Here is an 18487-nt window from a genome sequence, read left to right as displayed (position 1 = left end):
CGGTACGCCACTGGATACAGTCAATTCTGTTCATGATCAGGGGCATTGCAGCGGCCAATGTTCTCTGTAAGCAGGCACCCTCGTGGGGAAATGTAATCTCTGCTTCCTATTAAAAAGATTCAAAAAGGGGAAAAAAAAATAAAACCAAGCTCTGGGTTTTAGGTTCAACAATTTTTATTGATGGCACAAGAAAGTTAACATTCCACCATCTCAGAACACAACTAGTGAATAACAAACACTCTAAATAATGACAATACATTGATTGCACCATCAAAGCTTTAACATTTCCTCCCCCCCCCCTTCCCAACTCCACTTCCAAACCCCCTGTCTAGATTTACTAATCGTGTCCTATTATAAATCCTTATCTCCCTCCTCCCTTCCTATCCCATCCATCTCCCTCCCCACTATGATCCCACCCACCCACCCTCCCAAATCCTGTATGCGTACCCCAAAACTTATGATTCCTTTCTCCCTGTATTGCCCCATGGCAACCAGGACTTGACTACGTGCTCTTGGAGACACTTTATTTAGATATGGTTTCCATGTGGCCAGAAATCTCCACTGTCTTTTTGACGAGAGTCTCGCCCCCCCCCTTGATTCCCATAACATAAGTTGGTGGAGCTTATTCCTCCAAAACCAGTAGGAGGGAGGTATGTCCGAAATCCAATGATTGAGAATACATTTTTCCCCACTATGCAAGACTTACTTAAGAAAATATGTTCCCCTTGTGTGCCTGTTCCCCATTGTCCAATTATACTAAACATCATTCTTTCAAATGTGAGAACTACCAGGAATCCTAAGATCCCACTAAGAAATTTAGCTAGATTGTGCCAGAATGATTTAATATATCTGCACTGCCAAATGCAATGCATAAATGTTGCACCCCCCTGCTCGCATTTTTTTACATTTGTCATTATCTACTACCCCTGCATGAAATGCCCGCCTTTGGGAGAAGTAAGCTCTGTGTACTGCTCTGAATCGACACTCTTGGAGATCTGCACTGTGTAATACCCGTGGCACCCCTACAAGTGACATCCTTATGAGACACTCAGGTATTAGTTTCTGTGCATCCTGGCTCCATCGTGCTGCCACCTCTTGCACCTTCCTCGCTGGTTGCCCTTTCTCCAATTCCCTACAAAACCAGGAAACCGAGACTTGTCCGACTGCATCTTCCTCTAAGAATTCCCTCAACTTCTTCCCAAAGCCCAACGATAAGCCATCTTTCGGAAAGCTTTGTATATAGTGAGACAGTTGATGATACGCCAAGATCATTACCGGTCCCCTTCAACATTTCTGCCTAAAATCATTTGCGGAGATTATTGTTCCGTCCTCCTGAATAAAACTTTCTAGCAGTGTTACTCCCTGAACTTTAAGTCTTCGGAAAACAACATTCTCTCTACCTGGTGTAAAATCATTATTTCCATATAATGGAAGTAATACGCTATTGAACGGATCCTGTCCCCACCTCTTAAGCAACTCCCTCCATAAGTGCCACAAAGGTCCCAACAGCATACTATGTCTAACCCTCTCAGGCATTTTTTCCTGTTTTACATGTAATAGGTAGTTCACATGCCACGGATGAAAATATGCTCGCTCCATAGCCATATCTGTATAGGTGGTAGTGCCCAGGATCCAATCTCGTAGGTGGCGTAATAAACATGCATGATTGTACGTACACATATCCGGTAGTCCCAAACCCCCTGCCTCTGGGCCCCCACCAGATGCTGCCATTTCATCTTAGGCTTCTTACCCGCCCAACAAAAGTTCACCACAATTCTCCGAAGTGCAGTCAAATCTCGTCTCAGCAACTGTATTGGGAGAGCTTGTAAGGTATATAGCCAACGTGGAAAAATTATCATGTGATATATATGCACTCTGCCCATCAAAGACAAAGGTAGTGCGGACCACTTTATTAATTGGTCTTTCATGTCCTTTAGCAGTTGGGTAACATTAAGATCATATATTTGGCCCATATACAGTGGTGTGCTGGAGCCGGCTCGCACCGGCTCGCAAGAGCCGGTTGCTAAATTATGTACCGACTTGCGAACTGGTTGTTCCCTAGTGCGAGCCGGCTCTCCTCCCTCCCGCCCATCGATCGCCCGATCAGGTCCCTCACGTCACTGACCTGACTCTTCTAATTCTTCGGGGCAGGCAAGATTGCCTGCCCGCTACCAGCGCTGACTCTCCCCTTCCGGTTCGTGCTTTAAAAATGGACGCGATACTTCCAGAGGTGGCCTCGCGAGAATTCTGCTGAAGTCTCGGCGGCCATTTTGAAGCGCAAACCGGCAGGGAAGAGTCAGCGCTGGTAGCGGGCAGGCAAGACTGCCTGCCCCGAAGAATTCGAAGGACGGGTCGGTGAGGGACGGATCCGGAGGGAGGGAGGAGAAGTCGCCGGTGAACAACTCGGGAGGGGTGGCAGAGGAGAGAAGGGAGTCGCTGGGCATGGGTGGATGGAGGGGAGAGAAGGGTCACTGGGTATGGGTGCATGCAGGGCAGGGGAGAGGAGAGGAGAGGAGGGTCACTGGTGGACATAGGTGGATGGAGGGCAGGGGAGAGGAGGGTCACTGCTGGACATGGGTGGATGGAGGGCAGGGGAAAGGAGGGTCACTGGGTATGAGTGCATGCAGGGCAGGGGAGAGGAAGGTCGCTGGGTATGGGTGCATGCAGTGCAGGGGAGAGGAGGGTCACTGCTGGACATGGGTGGATGGAGGGCAGGGGAAAGGAGGGTCACTGGGTATGGGTGAATGCAGGACAGGGGGAGAGAAGGGTCGCTGGACATGGGTGGATGGAGGGCAGGGGAGAGGAGGGGAGAGAGAAGAAATGCTGGACATGGATGGAGGGGAGGGAAGAGTGAGGAAGGAGATGAGATGAGATGAGGGGAAAGGAAGAGAGGAGAAAAACTGCACAAGGATGAAGAAAATAGGCAGAAGCTGAGGACCAGAAATGAAGAAGAAAGGAGGAAAGGAAAGAAATAAATGGAAAGGAAGCCCTGGAAACGGAGATAAGAGGACAGATAGCAGCAGAATCGGATACTGGGCCAGCATGATCAGAAAAACAGTCACCAGACAACAAAGGTAGAAAAAAATAATTTTATTTTCATTACAGTGTTTGGAATATGTTCACTTTGAGAATCAGGTGCTCAACATTAAAAGTTTGTATTTATTTACTTATTTATGGCATTTTATCGCACATTAAACATGAATTAGATTGGAACCTGGAATCATTTAATTTTTTTTTTCCTGGAGTAATGCATTGCCACCCCCCCCAGGCTCTCTCCCCAGCTATAGCCAGCTCTGCAATGGGGGGGGGGGGGGGGGGGGGGCACCGGGGAGAGAGCCTGTTGTTAAACATTTACCAGCACACCACTGCCCATATCCATCGGCAGTCAGATTCCCAAATACCAAAATGACCCTTGTGCCCAACGTAATGGGAAACTATCCCCCCACTCACGCTTAAGTTCTTCAGTGCTAGCTAACGCCTCTGATTTCATAAGATTCAATTGGTATCCGGACAAATCACCATATTCCTATAGACTCTCCATGAGATTTGGCAGCTACTGACGGGGTTCCTTCAACAATACTAGCAGGTCATCTGCAAAAGCAGCTGTCTTAAAAGTAACCTCTCTAATTTTGACCCCCTCGAATAGCTATATTGCCTTGAATCTCTCTCAATAAAGGATCCAGTGTGAGGATAAATAGGAGCGGTGATAACGCGCATCCCTGCCTCGTTCCCCTCTGTATTGGGAACCACTCAGAGAGTAGCCCATTGGCATATACTTGCGCTTTGGGCTCAGTATATAGAACTTTTAACGCCTGTGCAAAGAAACCAGTAATACCATAGGCCTTCACTACTCCAAAAAGAAAATTCCAATCCACTCTGTCAAATGCCTTTTCGGCATCAAAGCTTATTAGCAGAGCTGGAGCCTGTTCTGTCCTCACCCTTTCTAGAGCCACCCATATGCGTCGCATGTTCTTAGCAATCACTCTGCCACAGGTGAATTCCACCTGTGGCTCTATTAACAAAGAGGGGAGAAATCTTGATAGCCTATTTGCCAGTATCTTGTCCAAGAACTTAGCCCCCACATTTAGTAGTGAAATTGGTCTATATGAGTCAAGGCGATCTACTGGTGCCCTATTAAGATGGTCAGGCAAGCCTCCCTGTTGTATGGATGTATTAAATACCATAGTGAGCAATGGACTAATCTCGGCACCTAAGATTTTATAAAATTCAGGTCTCATTCCATCTGGCCCCGCTGCCTTACCTAATCTACTTTGCTTGATCACCCATTCTACCTCCTCTATGGCAACTGGTGCATTCAACACTTCCAACTCTTCCTCCGACACCTGTGGCAACTCAATGCTAGTAAGATGTGCTTCAATAGGCATCATAATCTCCACCTGCGGCTTATACAGTTGTCTGAAAAAAATCGCCAATATTGAATTTATTCCTTCATCAGTATGGACCCGCTCTCCTGTATCATCCATCATTGTGAGTATTTTCCTAGTACTAGCCTTCTTGTTAGCTAACCTAGCCAGTAACCTCCCACTTTTGTTTGCAAATCTATATAACTGATATTTGTAATGCATGCTCAACTTCTGTGCTCTTTCCTGCAATAATTCATTTAAGGCTTGTTGCGCCTCTAGTAATTGCATCCTGATTCTCAACAAGTGCCCTCGCCCATACTGCTTCCTAAGAATTGTCACCTGCTTCTCCAATCTTATCACCTCCCCATCTCTGACCTTCCTTTTGAAGTCTACATAGGAAATAATTTCTCCTCGGAGAATGGCCTTTGCCGACTCCCAAAAGAGAATTGGATCCTCCCTGTGTTGCTCATTATTGTCTCTGTATTCATGCCATTTGTCTACCAAAAAGGGCAAATATTGACTGTCCCGGTATAAAAAGGCCGGAAAGCGCCATGCCCCAAATACGGGAACTCCCTCACCCAGCCTTATTTGCACTCTCACCCAAGCATGATCAGAGATCATTATTGGGCCTATCTGAGCTTCTTCCACCTTTGTCAATAGCTCTCGTGACGACAGAATGTAATCTATTCTAGACATCGTTAAATGAACCCTAGAAATATGCATAAAATTTTTCTCCACAGGATACAGTGTTCTCCACACATCAACTAATTCCAGAGCAGCACACAGTCTAGAAATGCCTCTCTCTATTCTGGCCAATTCTCTCCCCGTCAGTTTAGATCTGTCTAACGAAGGATCCATCACATCATTCATATCTCCCCCCACCAAGACTGGTATGTCCTCCAAGGCATGAATCTTGTGAATTATTTGTGTAAAAAACTGTTTTTCATAGGTGTTTGGTGCATAAATGTTACATAACAATAATGATTGCCGTTCTAGTACCACTGAGGCCAGGACATACCTCCCTCCCGGATCGACCACTACACGCTTTATCTCTACATTGAGACCTTTTCTAATTAAGGTCACTACCCTTCTTCCCCACTGCTGGAGCCTCTAACAATTCTCCTACCCACCATCGCTTCAACTTAGAATGTTCTTCTCTCGAAAGATGCATTTCTTGCAAAAATGCTATTGAAACCTTTCAATCATTCAAAGTTTTCAATATCTTCTGTCTTTTGACCGGGGAGTGTATGCCCCCCACATTCCATGTCATCACCTGCAATGTAGTCATGTTACACCTTTTTCAATTCTAGAACATTCCATGTCAAAGTGTTGTTCTGAAAATCTATCCCCATTCCAAGAGAGTGTCCCAGCCTCCACTCCCCCATAACAATCAGCCTCTAAATCTAACTTCCGTTCCTGTCCCAAAACAATAAGTACACAGCATGCATACAGGATGTTCCCTTGACCTCCCCTCCCCCCGTCTCCTCTTCGCTTCCCCCCTCCACCCCTCCCAATCCCCTTCCCCTTATCCTCATCCCACTTATGCCTCTTTGCATAACTTCCCACTTTACAGTGGTTGGAGCGTCCCCCTAAAAATACTGATCATCATATCCCCCTTCCCCCCTCCAGTTCAAAAGCTCACCACCCCCACAGGCCTCATTTCTCGGCCTCATACGAAAGTCAATTTCGAGCCTTCATTTTCTGCGACAATGTCCCGGTGTCTGCAATTATCTCAGCGATGTTTCCCAAGTCCTTTTTTTTAAAAAAATCTTTGTACTCCAACAACCCATTCCGTACAACTTCAAACATAGGTTGAACTTTCCACAAAATGTGTCCTGTCCTGTTGCTTCAATTCCTCCTCTTTCCAGTTACTTGCAAATCCTTAGCCCGCTTGTTTGGCAGCCAGCATTCTGTTCACATATAAATTTGCCTCTTCCACTCGATCAAAAAATATAGCTTGCCCATTATCAATCAGCTTGAGTTTAGCTGGGTATAGCAAGCTGAACTTATATTTCAAACCAAAGAGCTTTGTGCACAAAGGAGCAAAATTCTTCCGCGCCATGGATACTTTGGTTGAAAAGTCTTGAAAGAAGAGTACTCGTGAGTCCTGGTATTCAAGTTTTTGTCCCGCTCTCAGAGCCTGCAGAATTAACACTTTATGCGCATAATTGAGGATCCTGAAAATGACCACTCTAGGCCTGTCCAATCCTTCTCGCCTGTCTGTGTGCTCTCTCCACCCGGAGGGATCCCGTTAACTCAGCTTTTTTAAAATTTTTATTTTATTTATGTTTAATTCTGTTTATTGGTAACACAACTGATACAATGTTCCAACACGAACATAAACAAGATCATGTCATATCTTCATTTCTAACTGCGTCACCAAACATTTTATTTTTCTCCTCCCCCTCCCAATGTTAACTCCCTATCCCTCCCTTCCTCCCTCCCTTCCCAGAAGAACAGGCAAGCATTTAAACATTTAAAAGTCTGCTTCGAGCTCCAGGTGACAACGATCTCCAGAAGGGGTTCCAACAGTCTTGGTATTCCACACCTCTCTCCGAGTTCCAATCCTGTATCTCCAGCCTTTCAAGTCTCATCAATTCAATCAACTTGATACGCCATTGTTGAATTCCTAGGGACTGCCCGGATGTCCATCCCGCCAGGAGCAATTGTAGTACTGTTAAAGTCACCTTATTGGCAAAAGGTTTATAGCCTCTAGGCGCTGGCACTCCTAGGCGGGGTCTGCCAAACAGCAATAAGACATCATAGTGCCACCTAGCTCCCCACCAAGCAGAGACCTGCAGCAGCACCCTTCTCCACAGCTTTTCCACACTCCCACATCCCCAGAACATGTGTCCAATCAGTAGGCCCTCTGCGCCACATCTCGGGCACTCACCCCAGGCGGAGGACCCCATGTGGAATGCTCTACGTGGAGAAATGTACATTCGGAGCGCAAATTTATACCATGTCTCCCAGTGCTCAGTGAATCTGGACCTCTTACGAATGCCCAGAATAAAGGACTTGAGGTGCTCCACCTGAATAGTGGTCCCGAGGTCTTTGGTCCAGGCCTCTGCTAATTTTTTATAATCCAACTCAGAGGCTGAGTCTTTGATATATCTGTGGTGGAAGGTCAGTGGCACTCGCTGTTGAGCCTCAAAGGAGAATGCCGTCGATAGCTCTTCCTTAACATCTTCAGTCAGGTCCATCCAAGGAAGGCCTCGAATATAATGTGCCAGCTGATAATAGTGCCAGTAGTCTTTGTTGGGAATATTGTACTCTCTTTGTAGCTCCGTAAAAGGTTTAACTTTCCCTTCATCGGTAACTGCTTGCAGCAAATATTTGAGTCCATGTCTCTCCCAGCGTTCAAATGTTGGATACAAAGTACCCGCAGGAAACCTCGGGTTGCCACATATAGGCAGGAATGGTGTTATTCTTGGTGAGAAATGATGTAGTCGGCATATCCAGCGCCACGCGGCCCGCGCCGCCGGTATTATGCCTGACTGGCATAACTCCATAGGAGTCTCCCCATCTGACAAGTGCAGGAGACATCCCAAGTCTGTAACTGGGGACATCTGCCTCTCCAGGGGGGTGTTTGAAAAATCTGAGGTTCGTCTATGCCAGTCATTGATGTGGCGCATTTCGCAGGCGACAGTCACATGACGTAAGCTAATAAGGCCCACCCCCCCATATTCCACTGGGGTGCACATCATCCTTAACGGGAGCCGTGGCTTCCTCCCCCTCCACAGAAATTTATTTAAAAGTCTATTCTGCTGTCGTTCATCTGCCTTGGAAAGGTAAAGAGGCACTGTTTGGAAGACATATAGCCATTTTGGGATAATGAACATATTATATAGTGCCACTCGCCCAAATAGGGATAGTGGAAGACTCTCCCATCCCTCCAGCTTTGACTTAGTATCTGACATTAAAACAGTCACATTAAGTTCATATAATTTCTTCAAGTCTGCTGGTATCTGTATCCCCAAATATTTGAGGGAATCTTCTGCCCATCTGAGGGGGAAAGGTCCACGCCAGGCGCTCCTCACCGAGGGCATCATTGGGAGTGCCCAGGATTTATCATAGTTCAATTTAAATCCAGAGTAGCGTCCATAGGTCTCCAGGCAGGTTAACATGCCCCGGAGAGAGCATGCTGGCTCCTGTAGCACCAAGAGTAGGTCATCAGCATAAGCTAAGAGTTTGACTTGCTCACGCCCCAGATCCACCCCCCTCACCCCCTCCGCTAATATCACAGTTCGGAGCAGAGGCTCCAGGGCTACAGTAAAGAGGAGTGGCGATAGGGGACAACCCTGCCTAGTCCCCCTCATTATCGGGAAACATGGGCCCCGTACTCCATTCACCAATAGTCCCGCCCGTGGATCCTTGTAAAGTGCTCGTATCACCTCTACACACCATCCATCAAAGCCCATATATTCTAGCGTTTGGAAAAGATATGGCCAGGCGACTCTGTCAAAAGCCTTCTCTGCGTCGAGGCTCACCACCAGGGCGGGGTCCTCTCCCGCCCGGCAGCGAGCCATCGCCAGCAGCAGACGTCGGACATTAAAAGAAGACTGCCTCCCTCTGACAAAACCCACCTGTTCAGGGGTCACCATCCTAGCAAGAGGCACTGCCATCCTCTCTGCCAATATCTTAGCTAGCAGCTTTACTTCTACATTTATGAGGGAGATGGGCCGGTAAGACGTCATCTGCTCTCTGGGCTTCTCTGGTTTCGGGATCAGGGTTATTAGTGCTGTATTTTCATGTAAGGGAAATGAACCTGTCTCAACTACCTCTTCAAAATAAGCTAACAGATCTCCCACTACTTCCATCGGCAGGTTTTTATAGTATTCTGCAGAGTATCCATCAGGTCCCGGGGCTGAGCATGTCTCTAAAGATTTTATCGCTTTCTGTAATTCAGTGAGTTGTAAAGGTGCATTTAAGGCTTCTAGTTCTAGCTCTGTCAGTCTGGGGACCTTCGCCTGTTCTAGATAGTGTAGGATCTCCGAGGGCGCCCCCTGTTCCCCCACATCTGCCCCATATAAAGAGGCAAAATATTTTGTGAACTGGTCTAGTATTGTTTTATGAGTATTTATTATCTGTCCATTAGGGCCTTTAATTGCTTCTATAACCCTGGAGCCTCCCCACCCCTTAATTATTCTGGCCATCAATCTCCCTGATCTGTTCCCAAATCGCTTGAGCCTATATTTCTGATAATTCATGGAGTGGGTAGTCTTCTCATGTATAAGAGTGTTAAGAGCCACCTGTGTCACCCTCAGGGCCTCCATTGTGTGTGCATTAGGATGTTTAATATATTGCCTTTTAGCTACTTGGGTTTGTTTTTCTAACTGTAGTATACTGTTCGCGAGCTGCTTTTTCCTTCTGCATACATAGGCAATTATGTCACCTCTCAGCACTGCTTTCGAGGATGCCCAGTATAGTTTAGGCCGGTCCTTATGCTGTACGTTATACTCTTTGAACTCGGCCCATTTAGTATGTATATATTGGTTGAAGTGGGGGTCCCCAGCCAAGTAAGATGGATAACGCCAGCCTGGGCCACCCCCCTCTGTCTCCAAAGTAAATTCAATATCTGCCCACACCGGGGCATGATCCGAGATCTCCTCAGGTCCTATGTGGACTGCCTGTATCCGGGAGAACAGAGACCGATCTGTTAATATGTAGTCTAGGCGAGCTTGTGTGTTGTGGGCCCGGGAACGGTGAGTATAATCCCTTTCTCCTATGTGGAAGGTCCGCCAAGTGTCCACCAGTCCCAGTGTGTTGGTGAAAGTCTGCCACATCTGAGATCTATAACCTCGGTAATATGGGGATGCGGTCGCTGAGCAATCTAGGGTGGAGTCAGAAATCAAGTTAAGATCTCCCACAACCATCAGTTCCCCCTCCCGGATTGCTAAACATCTAGCCATCAGGCGTTGGAAAAATTTTTTATCCGGTATATTGGGACCGTATATTACTAGCAAGTGGAATTTTTTCCCTTGCGCCCACCCCTGGAGCAGTATGTAATTCCCTTGTTCTCCTCGTTCTATTGTAGTCAATTTACAGGACACTCCTCTTCTTACTAAAACAGCCACTCCTCCCCTCCGCCCCTGGGCCGAAACCGCATAAACCTCTTCAACCCACTGCTTTTTTAGTTTTTTATGTTCTTGGTCTGACAGCCATGTTTCTTGTAAACAAGCGATGTCTATTTTATGTCTCTTTAGGGCAGCCAAGATTTTTGTTCTTTTTATGGGGGAAGTTATTCCCCCTACGTTCCATGTAGCTAGTCTAATTGGCATGTTTACGTCGCATGGTGTTGTTTTGTATTAGTCCTAGTCCTATGTATTATGCCTAATTCTTTGTCCATTCCTTCCCCTCCCGGAAATCGACGGCACCTGCCCTCCCTTATTAATCGCCGTCTTCCTTGCCCAGAAGCTTCTTTTTCACACATTATTAATTGCCCGTTCTTCCTATCCCTCCCTCCCTTCCCCCCCTCACCCTCTGCCAAAACCCTGTGTAACCTTCCAGTGCTAGCTGGAAGTGGGGATCTCTTATGACGCCAAGGAGCCCCGACTCCCGCCTGCCCCCCCCATTCTCGTGTTTCCCTCACCTTGCAAATTGCTTATGTCTCATGACCAAACTCCCGTGGTTATTCAGCCACTCTCAGTCTCCCGCCAGCAATCCGTGGCCGTTCAGAAATGCTCTTGCAGGTTGTACTGTGTCAAAGTGCTGCCACCTCTCTTGGTGAAAGATTCGTAGCCGAGCTGGATATGTTAGCATGAATTTGATTTTTTTCTTAATCAACATTGTACAGATAGGGTGAAACTGTCTCCTCTTTTCTTGTACCGTCCGGGAAAAGTCTTGGAAGATCAATACTCTTTTGGAGTTATAGGTCAGAGTGTCTCTCTTCAGTTTGAAGCCTTGCAAAATTTCATGTTTATGTTTATAGTTCAAAACTTTTGCTATTACCACTCGGGGCCGATTAGTGTCTTCACTTTTTCGGCCTACTCTGTGGGCTCTTTCTACTACCAATGGTCCTCTTGAATCGGTCAGAGCCAGTTCCTTGCCCAGCCATTGTTCCAGCCACTCTGCCATATTAGCCTCCGGTATGCTTTCAGGTAGGCCAACTAACCTTATATTGTTTCTCCGCGAGCGGTTCTCGAGATCTTCAAACTTATCAGTCAGCTCTATCAATTGCTGCTTCAAGCTAGCGATCTCAGGCCCATGTGTTCTCACATTGTCTTCCAGAGCCATTACTCGAGTCTCCGCATCTCCCACGCGGGTTTGTAAGCCATCAAAGCCAGCTGCTTAACTGTCAAGTTTTTCGGACAAGGAGTCCCATTGCGGGGCTAGTGCCTTCATAATCGCTGCTGTAATCTGCGCTAGTTGGGCTTCCGAGAACTCTGTTCTCAATTCACCTTCGTTGTCCGCCATTTTGTTTTCATTCCCGATTTTATTTTTCTCTTTTTTCACCGCTTTATGCGCCATCTGACCGGGTGAACGGCGTAAATATCTGTCCATAAAATTCTCCGTTGCTTATAGTCGCGTGAGGGGAGTAAATCAGCCTTTTTCGGTTGTTTTGGGGGCGTTTAGGAGCCGGGGTCCCAGAGCTGTAGCGCGAAGCGTCTGACCAGCTCACAGCATCGCGAGATCTCTTTTTTTATTTTATTTATAACAACTTAATTTTACAAGCACTAAAATAACTTGCCAGAAATACAGAGAAAATACCACACAAGAATTATTTCAATCAGGTAATTCTATACTCTTCCTTAGACCACAAAATAGGGAGAATGAAACAAGACAAAGAGATCAATTAAACAACAGTATACAAAGAAAACGTGGTATTAACCTGATTATTCCAAGTTATTATTTATCTGAATCATTATTCCACATTGATCGTCTGGTTGGCTTCTTCAAACCCAAACAGTGTATAGTCAATTTATTTCGTTGGAAACATACTTATTGTCCAATATTAGTGGAAATAATACACCTGATTTCATTTTTTTCTCTTTTAAAACCAGAAATTATTTAACAATACAAACACTTGAGTCTCTAATCCAATTCCCATTGATTAAGGTAATCCCAGTTTCACAGGCTTCACTTCTTTTCAATTAATATATTAAGAGGAATCATTACAGAGGAAAAAACTTTAGGAGTCATACCCGGAACTCTGGGAAAACAACAATCTCGATATTAATCATCTGTAATAATATTCATTTTGTTCAAATTTTTCTGGTCTATTATCATTTTCAAAATCTTAAGTGTTTCCTATACTCCTGTAGAACTTCATTTGCTGTATCAATTTTTCATTCTCAAAGGATTTGATTAGATTATCCAATTATTTACTACCACCGTTAGGTCCTGAAGCGCCTTCCAGATGATATTCAATGTAACCTCCATGGGAGCCAAAAGCTCCAAGCTGATAGCTCTTACGGGTTTAGGAGTGGCACCGCTGACACGGGTTCAGATGTAAACGATTTCCTTTTCAGCATACACTCCTAACTCACTCCTCCACTCTTTTGAACATGGTGGTTAAATGATTCGGGAGTGATGAAGTTGTTTCCAGGTCCAAGAGCATCGACGCTCCTTCGCCTGCGCTAATCAAAGGACTCACCAACCCAGTCATCTGTGGGCAGCTCGTCGCGCAGCGGTCCCACACTTGCTGCACAGGGGACAAAATGCTGGCCATCGGCGGTTGACCCCCCATTGTCCTCTTCCTCTCAGTTAAGGTAAATGCAAATGCAGAGAGGAAATTTCAAGTAAACAAACACAGAACTTCAGAGGACAGCTGGGCCATTGAGCGTACGAGTTTCAGGTCGCCATCTTTCCACTCTCCCTAGTTTGGGGCACTCTTTGTCTGGTTTCTCCTCAGAGGCCTGTCTGATATGGGTAACCCTTCAGCATAGCCCTCTGAGTCACTGAAACACAGAAGCCCCTCCACCACTACAAGGTGGTGTCCCTTCGGAGGGGCCTTTAACTCAGCTTTTGCGAGTGCTTTAGGCAGCCATTTTTCTAGGAATGTGCACAAATCCCGCTCTGGCAGTGCCTCCAGTAACCCTTCTAGGCAAAGATTGTTTCTTCGGGAGCAATTTTCTAAGTCCTCCAACTTCACTTCTACTTCCGCGAGTCGGGACTTTAGATGTGGTTGCTCCTCCAAGACTTTTAAGATATCCTCTTCTGCTTGTCGTACTCTCTGCTGTACCGCTTGTAACTCTGTTATCATCGTTGCGTGCCACTCATCTAATCCTTCCAGTTTGTCCAGGATTAATTGCAGCTTCTTCCCCACCTCCTGTTCAACCGCCGCCTTTACCTCTTCCGTAATCTCTGCCGCCCATAGGGAGCTAGGCGTTGGGAACGGCGGCATGGCCCTATCCGCCATCTTAGTTTCACTGGCACGGTTTTTCTCTTTCGGGTCTTTCCGCAGCGATTTAGACGCCATCTGCCACTGCAACTAATTCCTCTGGCTTCTTTAGCGTACACTCAATGCCAATGATTAAATCTCTCAATCCACTCTGAGGGATAACAGGGGTATAACTTGCAGATAATCTGAGACGCTCCGGAGCAGCTCTTTCATGCGTCTTTGCTACTCCGTACTCCAACCGGAAGTCCAAGCTCTGGGTTTTAAAGATAACTCTACCTAGAGGACATGAGAGGCAGAAAGAGAATATTTGATCTGTGACATCTGGTTACCTGCAGGTGTAATATAATTATGTACAGATCCAGAGCTTAATTTGTAGCCAAAATGGGAAGTGAAACTGTGGAGCGACGGGCGAGTTAAGGGGGGCTGGGGTTAGAAGCGAGAAATCGGGCAGGATTAGGAAATACAGTGACTGTTCTCTGCTTCAGGGTCACCCCTTTCCCTTCTCTTCCCTGAACCAGTGCAGAATATCCCTGGTGCTCTGGTCTGAAAAGAAATAGTACATCCATGTTCCAGGCTGTTGCCCCCAGAAATTAATCCCTGTGCAGATCTAACATATCAAGCCTTTGCGCTAAAGTTGTGATTCTTTAGGAGTCATCAGAGATAAATCCCCTATGCCATACCAGTTTTGTCAGGTTAAAGAGAGGCATGTATGAAGGATCTGGTTTAATACACAGCAGCATCTTTTGCCTGACCTGCAGCAGTGGCGTCTTTCCTGTTGGATGGAAGATTATCAGAGTCAAGCCCTTAATTTTAGAGCCCTGGTATCTGGGATTTTTCCAGCCTTATAACCTTCAGGGCTGATGTTAGACATTCAGGGGCACAGGGCGGAAACTAAAATTCACTTTTTACAATTGGAAAGTCTGTGATGAGGAAACAAATGCCTTCACTGAGATTTTAGGGCCCCCTGTAGTATGGGGGCCCAGGGCGAGTGCCCTGCTTGCCACCCTGTAACTCCAGCCCTGCATCCCTTAGACGTGATATGAAGCCAATAATACTGAGGGATGCTGCTGAAAAGTTTAGGTTAAACACTAATCTCTTAAAAGACAGGAAAAGCCTAAGATGCCCTTTGGTCTGACTCAGCATGGCACGTCTTATGTTCTTATAAACACACAGAAAATGTGCTCAAGGAATACAAATTACTTAATATATAACAAATGTATTTGTGGGGAAAAGATGGCAAATACGCAGATTTACCTCGAGAGAACAGGAAGTTGTGAATCTCCTTGACCACCTTCTTGTACAGCTCCTTTTGCCATTCTCCCAGACTGTCCCAGTCCACTTCCAAGAAATAAGCAGCCACATCACTGAATGTGACTGATGCCTGTGTAAAGATAATACAGTTAGGGTTGTTAGAAAGAGATTAGGCCCTTTTGTATAATGTTTTTTCTGTAGTTCAATTTCTGTCTCTTTACTGGCTGAAGCTAGAAGATCTGAAACTTTGAGAATGACTTTGTCCCCACCCCATCCCCATGGGTTCTGTCCTCATCTGCAGAAGCCTCAAACAATTATGATATTTCGTTAGCAAAGGTAGCAGAAATGTTTATTTTTTTCTGTGCCTGCAAATATGTGTGCATGAGCCAGAAAGTGGAACACCAGGACAAAGTACAACTTCTTACCTGATCAAAAACAAAGGCAGTCATAATTTCTCTCCTGTTTCCCCCTGAATTCTGCAGCTGCAGGGATGGATCAGGCTGGAGATTTTCCTTTCCCCGGAAAGACAGGAGAGGAGGCGGATCGCAGTCCTGAAGGTCTCAGTTAAAGTGCCTCCCGCTCCTCTCCACTGTGCAGCTCTAGGACTGGAACTTACAGGGTTCCCAGTACCGGGAGACAGAACTTTTCTGCTTCTCATGGGAGTCTTTTTGCTCTTTGCCCTGCAGACGCTGGACCAAGTAGAGACAGTATCTGAGCATGCGCAAAGCCCTCAGCTGACGTCATAGGTAGGAATTCCCCTGTTCTTAAAGTGCAGCTGTACCAGATTCAGAACAGGAGACTGTATGAGCCTATCTCTAGCTCATTATCCCTTGGATTAATCTAATTGGCTTCAACGTTTTGTCGTCATCCTTTTCCAGTTTCGTGGCTATTGGAGCACCAGAATGAGGCTTGGAATACAGTGCGAGAGACTATTGCAGCACCAGAGGAATACTTTACTACTACTACTACTACTTAACATTTCTAGAGCGCTACTAGGGTTACGCAGCGCTGTACAATTTAACAAAGAGAGACAGTCCCTGCTCAGAGAGGTTATTAGAGCACCAGAATAAGGCTTGGAATACAGAGAGAGAGCGGCTGTTGGAGCACCAGAGCATACAGTGAGAGAGGATATTGGTGTTGCAAAATAACTCTCCTCTCGTGTGTCTGGGCAAAAAACTCTTTATTTGGGAGTCAATCCCCTTCTTATATACTCTATGAATATTCATGGATATTACATGTATTATCATTACTATTGGTTACATTTTGCTTACACAACCATGATCATGCATTGCTTACAAGAACAACTCTACATGAACAGCTCGTGAACCTGCTCAGGAATGTACAAACATCACCTGCTATTCTGCTACTTTCTCAGGAAAGAACAAAAACATCACATGCTAGATTCTCAGGAATATACAAAACATCATCTGCTGCCTGTATCCAAATACATTCTATCTACATCTCCACCTTTTTTTTTTTTTTTTTTTTTTTTTTTTAATGAAATCTCCGTGGTGTGCCAGCTGGAGATGGAGGTGGAGATGTTTGTAATAGCTTATAAACATATTGAGCAGAGTGACGTGTTGGAGCGAATGGACGAGGAAAACATAAAGAAAAAAGGTTAGGAATGCATTGTATACAACAGCAAAAAATAGTGAAAACAAAAATACCAATGACTAAATACTGGATAATAGGGCGGAGCCAGGTCCAAGGGATCCATTGCCACAATTGATCCCATACATCAGAGAGTAGGTTATTATGAATAGTAATATGAGTAGTTAAATTCCGTAGGAAAGCTAATTGTTTGTCAATGGCCTTTGAATTGTCAGATAAATTAAAACAGCACATGTCCTGAAACTCTTCGCAACCATGATGGTTAAGTAATAAAAGATAATCAATGGCTGCTCGATTTTGTAAAACTCCATGACGTAATTGCTGTTGCTCAGCATTAAGTAAACTAATAGCAGTGGAGGTTGCATTGATTGATTTAATTGCCCAACAGGCTAATTCACGAATATTTTTTGCATTTGCCGCTGCCAATGCAGGGACACCTATTAATGAAAATGCAAGTGCCAGATATTCAGTTTGACTCAGAATTTAACATTATCATTGCAATTGGCAGCAAGGGTCATACGCTTGGATCGCATATGTGAGGAGTTAGAAAATAAAATATGTTTACTGGGAAGTACCATAGTGAGTCGACTTAGACAGCATGTAGTACCATCAGATATATTAGCTGGAATATAATTAAAGGTATACATTCCACATGACCAAAACCAGCCAGGGGGTAAATGAGTAAATTTATAAATATATGAAACATTTTCGTAGGAGCTACAATTTAACAAAGTTGGTCCAAAATTAACACAATTTGATCGGGTACAATTAACCATACGAGCACATGTCATATTGATACTAGCTATTTGATTGGTTCTCACATGCATTGCCAAAGTAGGCGGCAACAGGGTTTGTGTTCCCCAATTATGGTATTCATAAGAAGCATTTCGATAGGATGAATTAACAGGAAGCTGTGAATAAAACCAAGTATCATTTTGCATATCTTTAGGATCATGACATACTGGAATCAGGCAAGTTGCCAAAACTTCTCCAACTGCCTTTTGATGAGAAAGACAGAAATCAGTTTGGTTCAGTGAAATTGCAAACGCTTCCCAAATATTTTTTGTGGGAAGTAATTGTGACTGTCCACAAGGTATGTACAAACAACAACACAGTAGAAGCAATGTAATGGAATTAGCATTAAGCGCTGCAATAATAGCCACTACGAAGTTATCATCAGTCTTTTCAATATGAGCTTTTTCTAAAGTCTCTGTAGCTTGTTGACTCAAGGCTTTAATTTGTCCCCAAGTAACAGGAGCATTAGGTTGACGAGTCACTGACCGTTTGCGTGTTTGCATCTGCGGTCCTTGAAGGGTGAGTGTGAAATTGGGAATTGGGTTGTGAAGACCTTGATGCCACGACATGAGGTTTCACCCACTTTGCTGGAATCCACACCGGGCCAGAATCTGTTTGAACAGCAGCGTAACCACGACCCCAGGTAAGGAGAGGCACAGGGGAACTCCACTGATCAGAAGGTAGTTGTCGGTATATGACCAAAGGACGAGATAAAGGTGGGGCAGGAGTACGAAAATGTTGTTCAAATCTGGAAGAAAAGTTTTTGTAGCAGGATTATTGATGAGATTGAGATGATTCAGTGTGTAAAGGATTTGTGCTAAGCATTCATCAATGCTTACTCTATGACGGAGAATACCGTCTTTTTTTGTAGTCAGATTACTTAAAGCAGTTTTCAGTGTGCGATTAGCACGTTCAACAATAGCTTGACCAGTGGAGTTATAGGGGATACCAAAAAGGTGCTCAATATGCCAGAGGGTCAGGAACTCCTGTAAGGAGGTGGAAGTATAAGCAGGGCATTGTCTGTCTTGAGAGTTTTAGGAACACCCATGACCGCAAAAGCTTGGAGAAGATGAGAGCGGACATGAGATGTAGTTTCCCCTTTTTGTGCAGTGACCCACAAAAA

The 18487-nt window shown here is 45.2% G+C and overlaps 1 protein-coding gene across 1 annotated transcript in view; it reads right to left on the bottom strand.

The window, feature by feature from the left end:
• Window positions 1–15622, bottom strand: part of LOC115466392 (zinc finger protein 665-like) — a 29055-nt gene extending 13433 nt beyond the window's left edge. Inside the window, exons 1-2 of the mRNA XM_030197590.1 lie at window positions 15384–15622; window positions 14962–15088 (exon numbers count right to left, since the gene is read on the bottom strand). Of these exons, the coding sequence (XP_030053450.1) occupies window positions 14962–15088; window positions 15384–15407 (151 nt within the window). The 5' untranslated portion in view covers window positions 15408–15622. The remainder of the gene's footprint in view (window positions 1–14961; window positions 15089–15383) is intronic.
• Window positions 15623–18487: the final 2865 nt, after the last annotated feature.

The sequence above is a fragment of the Microcaecilia unicolor genome, chromosome 3 (genome assembly GCF_901765095.1).
Source record: "Microcaecilia unicolor chromosome 3, aMicUni1.1, whole genome shotgun sequence".
NCBI classification, from domain to species: Eukaryota; Metazoa; Chordata; class Amphibia; order Gymnophiona; family Siphonopidae; genus Microcaecilia; species Microcaecilia unicolor.
Note: the sequence above shows the minus strand (reverse complement) of the source record. Positions and strands in the feature narration are given on the sequence as shown.